Source organism: Bos javanicus, chromosome 6 (genome assembly GCF_032452875.1).
Source record: "Bos javanicus breed banteng chromosome 6, ARS-OSU_banteng_1.0, whole genome shotgun sequence".
Classification (NCBI taxonomy): Eukaryota; Metazoa; Chordata; class Mammalia; order Artiodactyla; family Bovidae; genus Bos; species Bos javanicus.
Window position 1 is genome coordinate 84,393,983 of NC_083873.1, and position 19,481 is coordinate 84,413,463.

Below are 19,481 nucleotides of genomic sequence, written 5' to 3' on the forward strand. Positions count from 1 at the left end.
TTTTGTCATTTCTGTGGGTCAGGAATTTCAGAACCATTTAGCTGGGTAGTTCTGGCTTAGGAAATTGAGGTCAGATTAAGGCTGCTGTCATATGAAGGCTAATCACCTTGAACTTCTGTAGGTTGCATATTTATGTTTTTTAATCTTTTCTAATATGAAAGACTCAACTTCCACATTTTGTTTCCTCTTGTGGCTCATTCTGGACCTTGGTTTTAGTCTGTTATACAAATTAGCAACCATTAATAACTACTGTCTTGATCTGTTTATCTCATTCATGGTTATAAAATGATGACATCCTAACTTATAACATTGCTTTGCCCTGGACACATATTAGCCTGAATACCTCCCTAAAGAGAAACTTTCTTTCATCAACTACTTGCCTGGTAACCATGAGATACAGTTCTAATTTGAAAGACAGGTTAAATGATTACTTCTCTTGTTTACCATTTTTCAAAATAATGAACTGGTTCCCTAGCATAACCCAAAGGGGACTGAGAGATTTTTTTGAACTATGATGAATTCAAGGATTTAAACATATTTGGTATATTTCAGTCCACTGCAATTTTATCTTTACAGCTGCTCAAAATGCCTCATAGTTTGATAGGGCCCTAGCATTCTCTCTCTTCAGAGAAGGCAATGCCACCCCACTCCAGTACTCCTGCCTGGAAAATCCCATGGATGGAGGAGCCTGGTAGGCTGCAGTCCACGGGGTCGCTAAGAGTAGGACAAGACTGAGGGACTTCACTTTCACTTTTCACTTTCATGCATTGGAGAAGGAAATGGCAACCCACTCCAGTGTTCTTGCCTGGAGAGTCCCAGGGACAGTGGAGCCTGGTGGGCTGCGGTCTATGGGGTCGCACAGAGTCGGACACGACTGAAGTGATTTAGCAGCAGCAGCAGCAGCATTCTCTTATTACTCCTTTCTAATATGACAAAATGTTCTAGGTTCATATTGTATATTCCCTTTATTGATATTCTCTAAGACTCTGTACTGAGTTTCCTTTACTCTTCACTCTACATAACCTTCCCAGAGCAACAGAATCCAACTACCATTTTTTTTTTTTTCTGAATCCACACACTTCATAGATACATACTTCAGTCAGTAACACTGGACAAAGGTAAGGCAGTTGAGAGGGATGGTGGAGGAAGTCTTACTGGAAAGTGCCTGCCCCAATTAAAGGAATTAAGCTTCAATAAAAGCACAGAAACACTGATGGTTCAAGATGTCTTAGGTTAGCAGGCACCAGTTTGCAACGTGTTCTATAGGACCTGGCCCTGGTCTGATTTAATAGTAAACATTGTGGAAAATGTTTCAGAGATATTTAAGATTTTGCTGTTTTCCTCCTAGGTGTGCTGCTCATCTTGAACTTGTGTTGGCTTATTTTCACATTTTATAGGTGTGGATCTGTGGAAAGCCAGAGGTGTTTTCCATCTGCCTCCAGTGGGCTCACCCCTGAATTTATGTCTCTCTGTAGATACTGAGCTGCTTTTGTTTTTGGTTGGGTCCTGATTAGGCCCTTACTCCTAAAGATGTGGCCTGTTTCTCAAACATTATCTCAGCCACTTGCTCTCTCACTATCTGGGTGGTAGCTCAGTGATGTTCTTTGTGGATCCTTGACCACACCAAGGCCTCCTTCCTGATCAGAGCCTTTGGGTGTGCTGGTCTCTGCCTGGAAGACCCTTATCTCCACCTTTTACTGGGTATCAGTCTCAACTTCATCTCCTTAGGACTTTATATAAAAAGCCTTCACCTAAGCCCCCTGCCTTGCCATATTAGCTTTTTCTTTCATAGAATTCATCATGATTTGTAATTTTTTACTTATGCTTTGTCTTCCTCAGTAGAATATAAACTCCTTGAAGAGAGAAACCAATCAAGGTCAAAGAACAAGGGAGCATAGATCCTGCCTTTCTTTGAATTTGTTATTAGTTTGATTTTATATCTTAACAATGTTACTTTTTTCTTTTTGCGTTCAAATTTTCTTTCCCTTGTAAACTCAGTTATGGAACAGTGAAGCAAAATTACATTTTCATCCCTTTGACAATGAACTTTAGGCAAGTGTCCTCAAAGATCTTACTCTATCATGTAAAATGATTTTTGGTCACTTTCGTAGTTTTAATTTCTCAAGTCTATTTAACTCAACTGTGTACCCTAGGAGCTCGATACATGTTTAAATCAAATTTACGTGACTTTACAAAGCTATTTTAAAATACAATACAATTCCTTTCCCCAGTAAAAAACACAACTAGCAGGCTTTTGTTACAACTGAGCTGATGGCATCCTGCGCTGCCTTTCGGTAAGCCTTCAGCACCAAATCAGAAAGTACATCTTGTACTTAGTGTAGAAAGTGGTGGCCGCACAGGGGCTGGCCCAGACTTGTCCTAAATAAGCCTTCAATTTTCAGAACTGAATCAGGTGTCCTGCGGAGAGACAGGAAGCATCTCTGTCTTGAGGCTGGAAGGTACTTTAATAGGCGCTTCAGGTGAGAAAACAGAAACCTGGGAGTACGCAAGATAGCATGTAACTTGGAATACTCGATCCCTAGAAATGAAACTCACTCCAGAGACTTCCGGGGTGCAGGGGGGCGGCACGACGTGCGGACGTTACGTCACGTTCCCTCGTCCGTCCCGCCTCTTCGCCCCTCTTCGCACTGTGACGTTCCCAGGGAGGAACGTAGCGTAAACAGCGCAGGGCACTTCGGGAGCTGGATTGTTTCACGCAGGAAGCAGGCTCCATTTTAGCGCCGCCCGCCGTCGCCATCTGTTTCCCTCCCCCCAACCCCCGCCTTTCCCCTCCTCCCGTCTCTAAGCCCCAACGGGAAGGCTGGGCCTAAGCTGCGGGTGGCTAGAGTGAAAGGAGGGAAGGGGAAAAGAGAAAGGGAAGAAGCGGGGAGAAAGGGTGAATCGGGAAGGGTAAGTGTAGAGGCCACGGTGCCGAGCGCGCAGCCCAGCGGACGGACTGACGGACGCGCCTGTTTTGCTGCCGCGCCTGCGGCACCCGCGCGAGTCGCCTCGAAGCCGCGGCGGCGGTAGCAGCAGCATCGGAAACAAGAGGGGAGCAATGGCGGCCGACAGCCGAGAGGAGAAAGGTTAGTGCGGAGAAAGGTGACGGGCGGAGTCGGGGCTCTGGAGTGGTCCCCCGAACCGTGGTCGTCATTGTGAGTTGGGGGTTGAGGAGGTTAGCTTGCTCCGCGCGGAGCCGGTCTCTCCATGGAGACACTCGAACTCACTGGCAAAGACCAGGCCTGCCCTTTCGTCCTCGGTCTCCACATGACCTAACACTTCATCTAGCCTTGGATTTTTTCTTTGATCCTAATTTCCTTCTTCACGTAACGTTTATCCGTCCTGGGCGCGGCTGAGAGAAGGCCTTTCTTGAGTTGCAGGCCCTTGGGTTTATTTCCTGGTAGTATTATGCGGAGGTAATGCGTATTTTTGGAAGTCTTTTCTCTTAGGCTGAATTTCGAAAACCCTTAATGCCACGATTAAAGCTGGTAGTCTAGTGGATGTTTAAGACGTGGTATAGATAGATGATTAGTCCGGGGAAATGTCGACAAGTAATTTCTGTTCCTGTTAAGTAGGCAGTGGCAGGAATGGCCTATTTGGTTACATATTTACTTATTTTGGGAAAGGTAATGTTTGAAAAGAGGATTATGTGGTTCAGGCCTGGTAGAAAAAATCTTGGCCGCTATTCTGAAAGACACACGTTTTGCGTAGTTACTGGAGGGTAACTAGGAACAAATGTAATTTATAGAGTCGGAGGGATACAGTTGCTTTGAAATCTGGGAGGAACTGATGTTGCCAGAATGAAATATCAGGTCTTTTGAAATACTGGCCTTCCGGGGCCTAGATGTAGATCCAGACTCAATACAAGTTTGAAGAGTGGTCTAGATTGGATGGTGCGTTAAGGTTTTTTTTTACAACCCAAAGATTACTATAATAGTTTTGGGAAGGATATAGCTGATTATTAAAAAATATATACATATATGGCCAGCTGTTGCCCTTTATTTCTCGAATCTACCCTTTTGTGTGGTGAGGGGAGCAATTTGTTAAATGGACTGCAGAGTCAAGTTCCATTAGATTTGTGATCTCTAATTTTGCTCCTTAAAAGAAGAAAGAGTCAATGAACTGGAAAAATCAGTGAACTGTTCTAGGGAAAGGGACAACCTTGAGAGTTGGACTGGGTGGGAATATGTTTAAGATAACTGCTCCTGGTTTAAGCAGGAGATGGTGACTGGGTTTAGTAGTTGAATTTTCCTTCCTTAAAGGAGTCCTAAAAATCCTCTCCCCTGCTTTTGAGCAATCCAGAAGGAATGCAATCATGGGATTGATTAGGTTTTAGTAGTTTAATTTTCCTTCCTTAACGAGCCCTAAAAATCCTCTCCCCTCCTTTTGAGAAATCCAGAAGGAATGTGATCATAAGATTGCATGATGTTAGTAAATAAAACAAACTGCTTTTAATTAGAAGTATAGTAGTATTAAATAGATGATTTTAATCAGTAAGAATTAACTCAGTCAACGATTGTTTCAAGAGTGTTATCTATGAGCTGTGTGTGTGGGATGGTGGTTGAGGTATGTGAGATGAGCTAGATGAAAAATGAGTAAAGCTCGGTACTTTCAAGAGTTCATTGTCTCAAGATGAACATAGTTGTAAGTCAGTTATGGAGTAGACACAGTTGTACAGGAGGAAAAAGAGTAGGTGCTATATTGAATTTTTTGCTTTAGAAATGGATTTAGAGGTGAAAATGTCTACATGAACTTTGTCACTTACTGGGAAGTAGTAATGCTACCTAAGAGCAATACTTAGGATAAATTGTCCAGCTTTTGAAAGGCCTCACATTTGTGTAGTTTTTAAAAACTTAATTTTCGTAATTCAGCTTATTTCAAAATTTATGATAAAAGTGCTTATCTTATAGTTTAAGATTGTCTATAGTTTACTGGCAAAGCTAGCAGATACATACCTACTGGAGTTGCTTATATAATTTTGAAATGGGAAGATTTCTAGAATAGCCTACTTTGCAAACAAGGAAATTGAGGCCTAGGGTGTCTTACTTTCTTGATATTTGTCAAACAGCTGGAAAATAGCTAGAATTAGAATTAATACTTGACTTTATTTTCACATTGAACAAGGAAAAATGAACAGCAGATGTCTTGAATGAAACGTTAAGAAATTATAAAGATAAGCCCTGTAAGAATCTTAGACATGCCCACACACCTTAGGCCTTTCTTTAAAGATTCTGTAAGTGGTGTAAGATCTTGATAAGAAATGAGTTTAAGTTGCAAAAATTTGCTGTAAATAACAAAACAGTTAAACTTTGGTCATAAACCCCTTGTATTATTGGGCTTTGCACATTAGCTATATAATAAGCAGACATTACCTTGTATGAATGCTTATGTAATACCTGTACTTGAAAGCTCAAGCCTGTAATTGGAGAAATTGCCTGCTTAATTCCTGTGGTGATTATCCAAAATGGAGATTTGGAAGATGTTGAAATGTTGGTGGTATTATCGAATGTTGTTTGCCGTTTTTCTGTATAAACATCTTTGCATTTTATTTCAGTTCTTATAAAGTTCTTTCTGGAGAACAGTTACACAAGTTTAATATATCTAAAATGTGGATAATTAGGTACCACTTTAAAAAGTAACATGTTTTTTGCGTGTTACCCAACTGGAAGCTCCATGAGGGCCAGGAATATGTCTGTCTTGTTTACCCGGTTGCTGGTGTACAGTAATTGTCTCAGTACCTTGAATAAATGATTTAGAAAATTGTAAATCGTTAGTTCAAAGTTGGACTTCATTAAAAACTGACTATTTATGTGATATTTGCTATTGATGTCCAAAGTTAAGAGTTTCTCAGTTTATACATAACACACGTTCATGCAAATACATACAAATATGTGCATTTGGTAACACACACACACACAAACACATGTCCTCACTCTAGTAAGTCTTTAGGGCTAGATAGTGTTCGTTCACTTTAGGGCTTTATAAAGCGTAGAGTATGTTTGATATTCCAATATATTTGTTTTATCCATAATAGAAGTAGGACAGAAAGCTACACATGCTCTCCGTAGACTTCAGTTGTTTGTTTTTTGAGAGGCAGGAAGTTTGGATGGGACGGGAAATCCAAGTCTCTTCTTTTAGAAGAATGACAATTTGAATGACAAAAAAATAACTGAGAGACTGGTCTAATCTAAAACAAAACAGAATGGGAGGCTCCAGGAAATGTTGCTCCATCGCCAAACCCCACTATATTAACTGAATTAAAATAACAACTGTAATGTATTGGTGCCCTATGTTAGACACAAAATGCACAATATATTTAACTGCTCAGTTTTTTTTTTTTGTCTGTTTTTCCTCCCTTTAAATACTTAAGGTCTTAGTCTGAACCTGGATCCTGAAATAAACAGTACTCTGTATCTCCTGATCCAGAAGCTTCCAGAGTCCAAAAAACAAACAAAAAGCGAACCATTTCTCAGATAAATATTATTTTCAACACTGGTATCCCTGGAGTTAAGGATTGTGGCCTTTCAGGCCAGGAGTTTCAAGGTTGAGGTGTAATTCTGGCACAGTGGAAAGAGTACTAAATTTGGATTCAGAACTGTGAGATTTTATTCACAGTGCTTGAATTTATTGGGCTTCTTTTTGGAATACTTGTTTCATACATAACCTTCTAAAGGTTAGAAACTACTTTGAAAGCCAGTTAGATTTTAAAGTTCCTGTGTTTATCTTATCCAAACAAATACTCCCATCTACAGAAGACAAGCTTTGTTGACTAACACAGTTTTGAACAGGTTCTCTAAAAACAGTGATTTTTTTCTTTCTTTGTTTTGTTTCCTGTATTGTGGATCTGTATATTTATCCCAAAACTCAGTTTGTTAATAGTTTGTGATGGTAACATAAGATTATGCTTGTTTAACCAGTGATGATAATGAAGTCCATGTATGAGCGTCATATATTGCGAATGCAAAACGTTCACAGATGATTGTATTTCCATAAAGGAATCAAGCTAGCAGCAGCCTGCTTTGTTTTGTTTTAAATCAAGGAGTATTTGAAAGTCAGACAATTGAAGTAAAAATCTGAATTTAGAAATCCTCTTGAAAATTTATAAGATCTGACAGGGTACTTGGCATTTCTCTTAAGACAGTGAATCCACTGGAGTTGAGTAGGCTTGTCCCCTGTAGCATTCCTACTCCTTCACAAGGTATCCTGTGTACTAAAAGTATATATGTTTGGTGTTCCTGTTACCTCAGTGTCTTGAATTGAACCATAAATTTTTTGGTAGTTACTTAATATCAGTGTTGTTTAAGAGTTATGGGCATATGCATTCTAGGGTCAGGCAGATAAAATGCTTTAAAAATAGATGTGTGTGTGTGGCAAATAGATGGAGAAACAGTGGAAACAGAGGCTGACTTTATTTTCTTGGGCTCTGAAATCACTGCAGATGGTGATTGCCGCCATGAAATTAAAAGACGCTTGCTCTTTGGAAGAAAGCTATGACCAGCTTACACAGCATATTAAAAAGCAGAGACATTACTGACAAGGGTCAGTACGGACAAAGCTATGACTTTTTCAGTAGTCATGTATGGATGTGAGAGTTGGACTATAAAGAAAGCTGAGCGGTGACGAATTGATGCTTTTGAACTGTGGTGTTGGAGAAGACTCTTAAGAGTCCTTTGGACTGCAAGGAGATCCAACCAGTCCATCCTAAAGGAAATCAGTCCTGCATGTTCATTGGAAGGACTGATGCTGAAGCTGAAACTCCAATATTTTGGCCACCTGATGCAAGGAACTGACTCATTTGAAAAGACCCTGATGCTAGGAAAGATTGAAGGCAGGAGGAGAAGGGGACAACAGAGAATGAGATGGTTGGGTGGCATCACCAACTCAACGGACAGGAGTTTGAGTAAACTCCGGGAGTTGGTAATGGACAGGGAGGCCTGGCGTGCTGCAGTCCATGGGGGTTGCAGAGAGTCGGACACGACTGAGCGACTGAACTGAACTGTGTGTGTCTTAGTCGCTCAGTTGTGTCTGACTCTTTGCGACCCCATGGACTGTAGCCCACCAGGCTCCTCTGTCCACGGGGATTGTCCAGGCAAGAATACTGGAGTGGATTGCTATGCCTTCCTCCAGGGGATCTTCTCAACTCGGGTCGAACCCAGGTCTTCCATATTGCTGGCAGATTCTTTACCATCTGAGCCACCAGTGAACCCCTATTTAATACAATAGGTAATGGCAAGTACGGAGAAGGCAATGGCACCCCACTCCAGCACTCTTGCCTGGAAAATCCCATGGATGGAGGAGCCTGGTAGGCTGCAGTCCATGGGGTCGCTAAGAGTTGGACACGACTGAGCGACTTCACCTTCACTTTTCACTTTCATGCATTGGAGAAGGAAATGGCAACCCCCTCCAGTACTCTTGCCTGGAGAATCCCAGGGACGGGGGAGCCTGGTTGGCTGCCATCTATGGGGTCGCCCAGAGTCAGACACGACTGAAGCGATCTAGCAGCAGAAATGGCAAGTATTGAGGTAATAGAGAATAGAGGGATAAGTATGGTCTATGTTCAGGAAATACTGGTAAATACCCTGATGTAAAAAACATAAAGCTAGATTGTCTCATGCACAACTTTGACATAAATTACCTTGTGTGTGTCTTTACCAAAGACTGTCAGGACTGCTCCAACTGGTAGTTTTCAGGTAAAAACCTGGGACCCTAGGGAAATGGCCACCCACTCCAGTGTTCTTGCCTGGAGAATCCCAGGGATGAGGGCGCCTGGTGGGCTGCCGTCTATGGGGTCGCACAGAGTCAGACACGACTGAAGCGACTTAGCAGCAGCAGCAGCAGTGATCAAATAGTCTTTTTTTAAAATGTAGAATATATGTTCTTACTTTAAACCCTTGGAGCTTTCAAAGACAAAGCATCCAAGAGCTAAATTCTACAGGCTCTTAGTGTATAACTTTGAATGGATTTGAACTTTAACTATAAATGGGAATACTGTTTGTGTTTCATTTGAGTTATTTTGTTGCATCGACACATTGTGAAAAATTCATTTTTTGTTGTGACTTTAAACGGGTTTTTTTTTTTTTTAAAGACTCTATATAGATTTCTCAAAAAATAAATAAAGCACTTTAAATACTGCATTTGAGGGGCTTCCTTTGTGGTCCGGTGGTTAAGAATCCACCTTGCAGTGCAAGGGACTCAGGTTCAATCCTTGATTGGGGAAGATCCCACATGCCACAGAGCAGCTAAGCCCATGAGCCGTAACTGTTGAGCCTGTGCTCTAGAGCCCAGGAGTCTCAACTGCTGAGCCCATGTGTTGCAGCTGCTGAAGCCCTCACGCTCTAGGGCTTCTGGTCCGCAACAAGAGACGCTACCGCAATGAGAAGCCCATGTGCCACCACTCCTGAGCCCAAATTCTAGAGCCTGTGCAATGAGAAGCCACCACAATGAGAAACTCAAGCACCACAAAAGAGTAGCTCTTGTGCACTGAAGACTCACCACAGCCAAAAAATAAAAATAAATAGATCTTTAAATAAATAAATTCATCTAAAAATCCTGTTAGGAAATGCTGCATTTGAGTTATATTTTATATAGAATTCTTAACCAGGCATCTGCTAACCTTTGTTCATTTTATTGCTAATATTCTTATGGTGCTGCTGTCAAAACTACTGTGATGAAATTGAACATGTGCATATCACTGTGCAGAATAATGTTAAATTTCAGGATAAAATGAGTGATTTAAAGCATAAAAGAAGTCACACTGGAGAACCAGTGGATGCTACTTTCTCTCTTCTTCCCCAAAAGGATGTACCAGGGGTAGGTTAATCTTTCATAGTGGTAACTTCTGAGATTACTAAAATAATCCTTTATAGCTAATTCATTTTAAATTAAAAACATGAATTAAAACACAAAGTGTACATTTTCTAGCCAGTGAATGGTCATAGGAAGCAGTTAGCTTTATAACCCAATACTCTTATTATTTTAAGAATACATTTTAACATTTATAATTAAATAAGCAAAACTAAGCAAGTGGTGATAGTTTGGATAACACCTTCCAAGTATTTGGAACATTTCTTCCACAGTAGTTGGAGTCCCTGGCTCCTCTCTTTGAACCTGAGTAGACGGCCCTTTTTCTTTTGGGCTGTATTAATGTATCTTTAGAGCTCTAAACCACCGTGAAAGAGGTTGACCTATGCTGAAGCTGTCATGGTAGAGGGTGCCATTGAAAAGCATGGCCTAGGAGCCCCAGCTGTTTTGAATCTACCCAGCCAGTGTGAATAAACAAGCCTTCAGATGGTTTTAGCCAGCCTTTAACTGCAGCCACATGCGAGACTTTAGTTGAGCCTCAGAACCATAAGCAGTAATAATAAATGACTGTATTGTTTTAAGTCACCAAGTTTTGGGATAGCATGTTAAATTTACTGCAGTAGTCAGAATATTTATGTATTTGTGTTATTGAGAAAAGAGGATTTTGTTTTATATTCAGGACTGTATTTTGTATATCATGTACCCTAGTCATTATTAATACAAGGTTCAGGAGGGTCAAATACCTGCCCCCCCCCCCCCCCGCTCCCACCCCAAACAGTGATCTTTTTATTCTAATTGCCTCTTATCAGAGGTGAAGAAACTGGAGCTCAAATTGGGACTTCCCCAAAGATACCTAGCTCTTAAATGATGACCTGGATTTTCTTCCTTCCAAACACAAATCTCGTCTGTATCATATTTCAGCAAATAAAAGATTTCAGTGGTGGAGAAAAGTAACAAATACAATCTTTTATATCAGGGAGTCAGAAAATATTTTAGGCTCTGTAGGCCTCATAAGATCTTTGTCATATATTCTTTTCTTTTTTAAAAACACAACCTTAAAAATGTTGAAACCATTCTTGTCAGTCAAAAATAGGCTGTGGGCTGAATTTTGTCTTGTAGGTCTTAGTTTGCCAGTTTTGTGATTAAAACCAGTTACATTTTTGTTGTCATAGAGTATAAAATGGGTAAAAATTTGTAGACATCAAATGAGGATATTGTGGTTGAACTTAAAGTAAATTTAAGATGCTGCAATGTTTAGGATGCAAGGCTTTCTGATGCACTAATTTGAAATTAATTACTAGTGCACCCAACCTTTCAGTGATGTTTTGGGTTTTTGTTTTCTTACACTTTGTTTAAAGGTACTTCTATTGTTTACATGTAGTTTAACCATATATTTAGAAAGCCTGGACTCTAGACAAGTGAATTTGCGTAACTTGAACTTCTGAGCTTCTATTTCTTTATCTGCAAAGCAGTCTAAAATATAGTTTATGTGTGTCATGTATGATATGTATGAAAGTGATAAAATGTTAGAAAAGCAAGTATTGATTAGTATTTTAAAAATTTGTAGATACTTTCTAAAACTGCAACTAATCTTTGGATTTGTCTAATAAAATTATTTATTGAAGTTTTTAAAGAGAGTAGTACCCTTTTTGTAGGTAAACCATGATTTAGGCATGTCTGAAATTTAAGTTGATATAATCAGCTTCACAGTATTTCTTTCTGTGTTAGATTTAGCATGTATAAAAGTATATAATTTCATGTGACTGTCCAAGCTTTTGGGTGGATATTTCTAATCAAGAACTAGCAATTTGCAAAGATTTAGGTAGCACTGTATTGATTGTCTTATTTGCTGTCATGTCATAGTTTTTTTTTGTTTGTTTGTTTTGTTTTGGTTCTACAGATGTCTTATCTTTCAGGATTTGTTGGACCCACTTTTTTACTGACTAGAGAACTTTGACCCAAAGATGGCTTAATATCTGAAAAACATGGATGTCTAAAAATCAAATTATATGTTTTTATTTTTTATTTATGATATAGTATCCAAAAATTGTATTTGCACTGTTCAGGTTTCAAGGGGATTTTCTTCAGTGAAAACATGAACCCAAAGGATGAGAGAAACCATTTTGGTTTACATATCTTGATTTTCAGTAACATTAAAAAAAAAAAAAGGAAGCAGTCCATATAGTATATATTCATTTTAGAAAAATAGTAAAGTACAGGTAAGCATTTTTATGGCTCAAGGAAATCAGTTACTATTCTATTTCAGGCATATGTAATTTTCAGTGTTCTAAGTAGCAACTGTGGCTCCAGGTACAGAAGATTTGTTTTCTGTATCCTGTGTCACCTTGCTTTTCCTCTTATTTACCTACATTATCTGCTTTAGTTCTCTTCAGTACCTGATTTCTGTCCCTTTTTGGGGAAATTTGAGTTATATCTAACCTGTTCAAAGACCTCAGGTTAATAAACCTTGTTATACTTTGAGTGGGCTTTGCTTTTTGGCTAGAGCCATGGGTACAGTTGTCCTGTGTCATCAGTTTTTATGATTTTATATCTCTTGTTATGGCACCTTAAATTTGGAAAGATATTTTTGATGCTTGTATGCTTAGTGTTTAAAACATTGACCATTAGCTTTAGTGCCTTATTTGGGGGGAAAAATCAGTTTAAAGTAGTAAATACATAATTGCATGTATTTCTAAGAATTTTTTTGTCCTATTAGACAGGATGGGGGCGGTATGAAGGAGGGTGGGATGATGAAACTGAGTTGTAAGTTTTCATGATCATTGAAAGTATCAGTTACAGTCAATGGTTTCTTTGTTTGGACAAGTTACACTTTTTATAGTCCAAACCAGCATCACTGATTTTCTTCTTTTAACCTGCTTCGATGTTATTTCAGACAACAGGATAGCTGTAAGGATAGTATGAGGATTTTGCTTTTCAACCACATTTCACATGTTAACATTTTTTACCATATTTGTCTTTCTAATTCATTCACACTCCATCTTTTGTCTGTTGCAGACGAGTCCTAAATACTTATGTATGTATTTTCTAAAAAGTAGAATTCTCTTTTACTTAACGGTAGTACTATCAAATCTGCAGACCTTATTTAGATTTCACTAGTTTTTCCAGTTAAGTCTCAGATCATGTGCTATATCGCGTATCTTTTAGTCTCCTTTAATCTGAAGTGTTTCCTTAGTGTTTGTATTTCATGATATTGATGTTTTGGGATGCCTCTAAATTTGGGTTGGTTTTGTATTTGTTTCCTTATGTATAGGTTTAGGTTTTGCATTTTGCATAGGAATATTGGAGAAGTGTTCCATGAGTAGTGCGTCATACCAGGGTCCATAATACTGATTTGATCCACTGTGGGTGGTGATAACTTTGATTACTTGTTTAAGCTGGAGTCTGCCAGAGTTTCTGAACTGTAAAATAGTAATCAGTAAGTATTTTTCCCGAAATTCACAGTCTTTGATAAATATGTGTGCTGTCGCTTCGGTTGTACCTGATGCTGTGTGACCCCATGGACTGTAGCCTGCCAGGCTCCTCTTCTCCATGGGATTCTGCAGGCAAGAATGCTTGAGTGGGTTGCCGTGCCCTTCCCCCAGCGATCTTCCAGACCCAGGGATCAAACACACATCTCTTCACATCTCCTGCATTGGCAGGAGGGTTCTTTAGCACCACCTGGGAATCCCTTTGATAGATATGTTTATTTAAAAGTTATGCACCTGTATTTTTTTTTTTTTTTATTGTGCACATTTTAAAGCAGTTGACAAAAAATTAGAGATGAAAGGATGATGCACAAATAAGTTCTGACTTTTTCTTTTTGTACCCCAGTATATATCCTTTCATAGCCTAGGCTTTGTAGACCAGGGCTCTGTATCATATCCTCTGCTTTGTATGGTTTTATAGGAATTATTCTTTTGTCTTGATCCTGAAATAAAAACTCCTTAAAGGTTATGTTCTCATACTTAATTAACTTCACAGTAAGTACTCAGAAATAAATGCTTAATGGTAATGATTTTTCCCCATTACTTTTTAATTTCCTTGCTTTCAGATGGAGAACTTAATGTTCTAGATGATATTTTGACTGAAGTACCAGAACAAGATGATGAACTCTATAATCCAGAGAGTGAACAAGATAAAAATGAGAAAAAGGGTAAGATTTCTGTTTATTTTGTTAAAATAACAGTGTACATAGAGATAAATATCTTAAGTCTTTGCTTTTGTGCTTGTTCCTTGAGGCTCTTAACACCAAAAGCACAATCATAACAAGCAGTGGTACCCAATTCCACATGAAAGAGAGTAATATATGTTTTTTCAAACGTGTGAAATGTCTCAGATAAGTGAATTTATTCCAGTATTTGAAAGCTGTGTTTTCTTTATAATTAACTTTGGAGTACAAATATTTCAGAAGACATTTTAAAGAAATGAGGCTTTTTTTCTCTCGGTGTATTTACTTGTTGAACTTTGGTGAAATAAGTCTTAATACCCAAACCTTTTTTTTTTTTGGTATTTTTAAGGTTCAAAAAGAAAAAGTGACCGAATGGAATCTGCTGATACAAAGCGACAAAAGCCTTCTGTTCATTCAAGACAGTTGATTTCTAAGCCACTGAGCTCATCAGTTAACAACAACAAAAGAATGGTTAGTACAAAAGGAAAATCAGTCACAGAGTATAAAAATGAGGAATATCAAAGATCTGAAAGAAACAAGCGGTTAGAAGCTGATCGGAAGATTCGTTTGTCAAGCAGTGCCTCCAGAGAACCTTATAAGAGTCAGCCTGACAAAACTTGTCTGCGGAAAAGGGATCCTGAAAGGAGGGTCAAATCCCCTACACCAGATGATTCTGAGGTAGTCAATATTATTGCAGATATAATACAGAGAGCAATTCTTTCATTTCTGTGTGAGGCTAGAACTATTTATTCACTCTGACCTTGTTGTATGACTGCTGATTCCCTTTTTCTTTAAACATCAGAGAATTGGGCTTGAAGTGGATAGACGTGCAAGCAGATCCAGCCAGTCTTCTAAGGAGGAAGTGAACTCTGAAGAATATGGCTCTGACCACGAGACTGGCAGCAGTGGTTCTTCTGATGAGCAAGGCAACAACACTGAGAATGAGGAGGAGGGGGTGGAAGATGTGGAGGAAGACGAAGAGGTAGAAGAAGATGCAGAGGAAGATGAAGAGGTGGATGAAGATGGAGAGGAGGAGGAGGAGGAAGAAGAGGAGGAGGAGGAGGAAGAAGAGGAGGAAGAGGAGGAAGAAGAATATGAACAGGATGAGAGAGACCAGAAGGAAGAGGGAAATGATTATGACACTAGAAGTGAGGCTAGCGACTCTGATTCTGAATCTGTTACCTTCACGGATGGGTCTGTCAGATCTGGTTCAGGAACAGATGGATCAGGTACTAATTTTTATATGTTAAAGTTTGTCTTTATTTTTTAGTTGACTTGATTGGTGTTTTTCTTGAATATTTTAAAATTGAATTATGAAATTTGAGGCACTGTGGCGAGGCACTGTGGGATGTTAGTAAGACTGTGCTGTGTTTTTTGTTCTTTTTTTTTTTAAATATGGTGTGTTTTGGAATGTATTATGCACTTGAATAAGATTTACATATCTTAGTGAAGGTGTTTCTCAGCTCCAAATTAATTGTATTGCAAATGCACATTACTTCATTTGTTTCTCTAATAAGGAAATATATCTGAGGTTTTATTGTTATAAATTCTTAGATTTACATACTAGTCGACACTAGCTTAAACACTGCTGTACTTAAAGTATATTCATATGGAACCTATCTGCTAGGTATTACAGTATTTTCATGTTAAATGCCTCTAGATTTCCATCATGTGGCAACAGAAATCAAAATAACTTTGTTTTTCTCTTGGGAGCATGAACTTTTATTTTTATACCTTTGGGTTGACTGACTGAGGCAATGCCTCCAGAGGGCTGGGTTTAAAAGGTATTAGATGGAAAATAAGAGTATAAAATTCTTGTGGAGAGACTGGGAAAGAATATTAGATGCTTTGCCACTTTCTCTGACCCAGGAGACTTAAAGTAGGAATGGTAGATAGTTGTAGTCACTAGGCTGAGGGGACCCTCTTTTGGGGAGAAATTCAGAAGGTAGAGTAAGGAGAGGTCAGGGTCCTTAAAGATCATTGGCCACTATATGATTATAGTGCCATGGCTGTCTTAATGTAAAGGTGCAACCAGATCTGCTACATAGGCCAAATGTAACAAACATTGGAACACAAGAAAAGTTCTGTTCTTCTGATATATGTGATAGTTACAATGTCATTATAGAATTTTATCATTTTAGTAGTACATTGTTGGTTAATCATATTCTTGATAGTGTAAATGTTAGAGCAGATGGCCAGGTATTCTCCAGTTGACAGCTGAAGTGCTGCTAGCCTTCTACTCACCAGAGTTCTAGGTTTGGGAGGTAGACAGGTTTTTGAAGGTGGTTAAAGAGTTAAACTGAACAGATGGGTAGTTGGGTTTAATACAAAAAAACTTGTGGAATCTATTACTATTATTCCATCATACTTTGCACAGACTGATGGGATATGCATTTATAATTTATGATAATGGATGGAGAACAAAAATTGCATTCAAAGTTTGAATGAATGTTCATTTATTGTGGAGAGTGTGAAAATAGAAAAGTAGGGGACATTTTATTGTAGGAATCTTCTTTTTGGTGTCCACATTAGGAATGATATTTCTTTGACTTGAATGTTTATCTTGTTTAAGTTAAATAGGGGAGACTTATTTGGAGAAGGGAATGGCTACCCATTCCAGTATTCTTGCCTAGAAAATCCACGAACAGAAGAGCCTGGCAGGCTACAGTCCATTGGGTTGCAATGAATCAGACACGACTGAGCGAGTAAACACGCATGCCAAGGAGATTGTATAAATAGATCAGACCTGAAATCATGTATTTTTAATAAGCTCCTAGATGCTGATACTTAGCAAGATACTTATTCATACTTTTTATGTTTTTTGTAGATTAGATATTTTGTATTGAATACTAACCAATGGTTTTTAGAAAACCTGGATATTAAAACTGTTGAGATCTATTGTTAGAGATACCTGGAACTCTTACTTTCCTTATTAAAGGAAGCTTTGTGACTTTTACATGGAACATGTTTTAAAGACTATTTAGTATGCAGGATATTATTATTTTTATCATGGAGCAGTTTCTATTACTGTGAAAGAAAAAGAACCTGAAACTTTAAAAGAGGGGTACCAGTTTTTAAATACAAAGAATGACAGTTTAGTTTCCTTGTCATGAATTTTCTAGCCTCTGGTTTATTTTACCTTATTTTTTCCTCTGAACTTTAGCAACTTCCTTTTATAATAAAAGTGACACAGTTGGTGCTTGTTAAAGGTTATTTTTTAGGTGACTTTTTTTGATCTGAGAATAATAGTCAGGAGAGGGGATCATAAACTTAAGAACAGTGAAAGTTAGTTGTACAAAAAAGATAAAAACTCCTTGGAGATTTTTCATGGTAATACAATATTTAACATTATATAAAAATTGTTGGGCAAGATCTGCTTCTGTTATTTTTCCTGCATCATCTTAGTTGAGAGATTCTTTTAGTACTTATAATCATAAAGTATTATTTTTAAACAGCAGTAGGAGTTGTATTATTCTTGGTGATCAATTTATAATGTGTGGAAGTGGAAGTGTTAGTCACTCAGTTGTGTCCGACTCTTTGCAACCCCATGGACTGTAGCTCCCCAGGCTCCTCTGTCCGTGGAATTCTCCAGGAAAGAATACTGAAGTGGATTACCATTTCTTTCTCCAGAGGATCTTCCCGATCCAGGGTTGAACTTGAGTGTCCTGCATTGCAGCCAGATTCTTGACCATCTGAGCCACCAGGGAAACCTTGTAATGCTTAGATTCCCTAACTGTTCAAATAGGAAAAAGTAAAAGAAACATGTTAGACATTTTGAAAGAAATAATTTAGAATGATTTTTTAAAAACAAAGTTTATTTTTCTAGTCTCCTTCATGTGCATGTCAATTGAGTCAGTGAATTCAGTTCCTTCTGTATGCTAGATGCTGTATAAGAATGTGTAGTCAGTGAACAAAACAGGCATGATGAGAAAGAGATTTGGGATGTGACAAAAACTCCTGTTTCTCATCTGTTTGGTTGAGGTTTTCAGTTATTTTGTACTAAAACTTCAGTTTAATTTCTTTTCAAGTCTTAACAGTTTACCCTGAGGGAGAAGATTTTAACACTTGAAAGTTAGGTCTTATTCAAAGCCGGCAAGCCTAGGAATACTTTTTTCTATAGCTAGCTATATGAATATCAGTATGTTCCCCAGTTGCTAGCTTTAAATGGGCTCGGTTTTGAAATTGTGTCAGTATGTACTGCCTTGCCTTTCTCTGTTTGCCAGAGTTAGAAACATCAGCATCATTTATAAACTTGTTAACAATCTTATTTGGAGAAGGTATTAGTAGTAAATTACAAGGGGGAGAAATGCTTACTTAGAAGGAACTTATTACCTTGTAGTTTTCCCTCTTTAAACTAGCTTAAACTTAGAATCCCCTTTCAAGAACAGTAGTAAAATATCTTTTCTATTCTCTTAATAAGAATAGAGCTCTTGGCTTGTACTTTCAAGTTAGAAACTAGGATCTGCCACTCAGGAACCATGGGACCCTGGCCAAGTTTCCTAACCACACCACTAAGTTGAGGTTTCCTTTTCTATAAGTGAGAATAATGGTATTATGTATCTTACGAGTTTGTTTTAAGGTTTAAGGGAGATAATCTATTTAAAGCTTTTAAAAAGAAGTTTATATGAAAGATCGTTGATTACTGTTATAACATTCTCTTATTTTTATAAAAATAAGTATATATGTTTTCTCCCATCATATTCCTTTTTTTAGCTGTAAAGGTGCTTATCATGAAGTAATTAAAATACTGATAAACAGAGACAGGAGAGCCTAATTCCATTTTAGGTCTTCATTTATATGCTTATAAAGTTCCAAATTAAGCTTGAAGTTGTTTTTATAAGTAATGCAAACCTTTTCTGTCTATTGAAGATTCCCAGCTTTTTAATAGCACTATACAGACCATCACTGAGATTTTAGAGATAAATTTTGAATTGAATTTGAAAAGCAGTAATTCAGGAAGGAAATGGTCAAAAAGAATGTATTTGAAGACACAGAAGCAAGCAGTGACAACCAGAAGGGAGTTACTAGTTTAGTGTAATTTTTTTTATTTGAACAGTTGAAAACCTTTGAGTTCTGGGGTTCATTGGACATCTCAAATCAGACTTGGAATTTTGCTGAAGAATGATAGTAAGCTTTTTAAAAGAGGACTTAAAACAGTGATACTTGGTGCATAGAAGGGAACATTGTAATTTTTTTTTAACTTTATTTTGTATTGGGGTATCGCTGATTAACAGTGTTGTGCTAGTTTCAGGTGAACAAGGAAGGGACTCAGCCATAAATACACAGGTATCCATTCTCCCCCAAACTCCCCTCCCATCCAGGCTGCCACATAACATTGATCAGAGTACCTACTCTGCTATACCGTTGGTCCTTGTTGGTTACCCATTTTAAATACAGCAGTATGTACATATCAATCCCAAGCTCCCTGACTATCCCTTCCTCTCATTCCCCACTCCCCACCCCCAACCATAAATTGGTTCTTGAAGTCTATGAGTCTGTTTCTGTTTTGTAA

At 38.2% G+C, this 19,481-nt stretch overlaps 1 protein-coding gene and 1 long non-coding RNA gene across 8 annotated transcripts in view; both read left to right on the forward strand.

The window, feature by feature from the left end:
* The first annotated feature begins 2,702 nt into the window (after window positions 1–2,702).
* YTHDC1 (YTH N6-methyladenosine RNA binding protein C1) overlaps window positions 2,703–19,481 on the forward strand; it is a 38,241-nt gene continuing 21,462 nt past the window's right edge. For 3 of the 7 annotated variants that reach the window (XM_061420334.1, XM_061420336.1, XM_061420337.1), the window contains exons 1-4: window positions 2,714–3,086; window positions 13,853–13,954; window positions 14,319–14,647; window positions 14,772–15,198. In XM_061420334.1, coding sequence (XP_061276318.1) covers window positions 3,059–3,086; window positions 13,853–13,954; window positions 14,319–14,647; window positions 14,772–15,198 — 886 coding nt within the window. In that variant the 5' untranslated portion in view covers window positions 2,714–3,058. Of the gene's footprint in view, window positions 3,087–3,114; window positions 3,417–13,852; window positions 13,955–14,318; window positions 14,648–14,771; window positions 15,199–19,481 lie in introns of those variants that run through there. The other 4 variants (XM_061420339.1, XM_061420340.1, XM_061420335.1 and 1 more) reach the window with 3 other exon arrangements.
* LOC133249616 (uncharacterized) lies at window positions 3,411–9,081 on the forward strand. The gene is made up of 2 exons (XR_009737034.1): window positions 3,411–8,021; window positions 8,333–9,081. It is a non-coding gene; the product is annotated as an uncharacterized LOC133249616 (long non-coding RNA).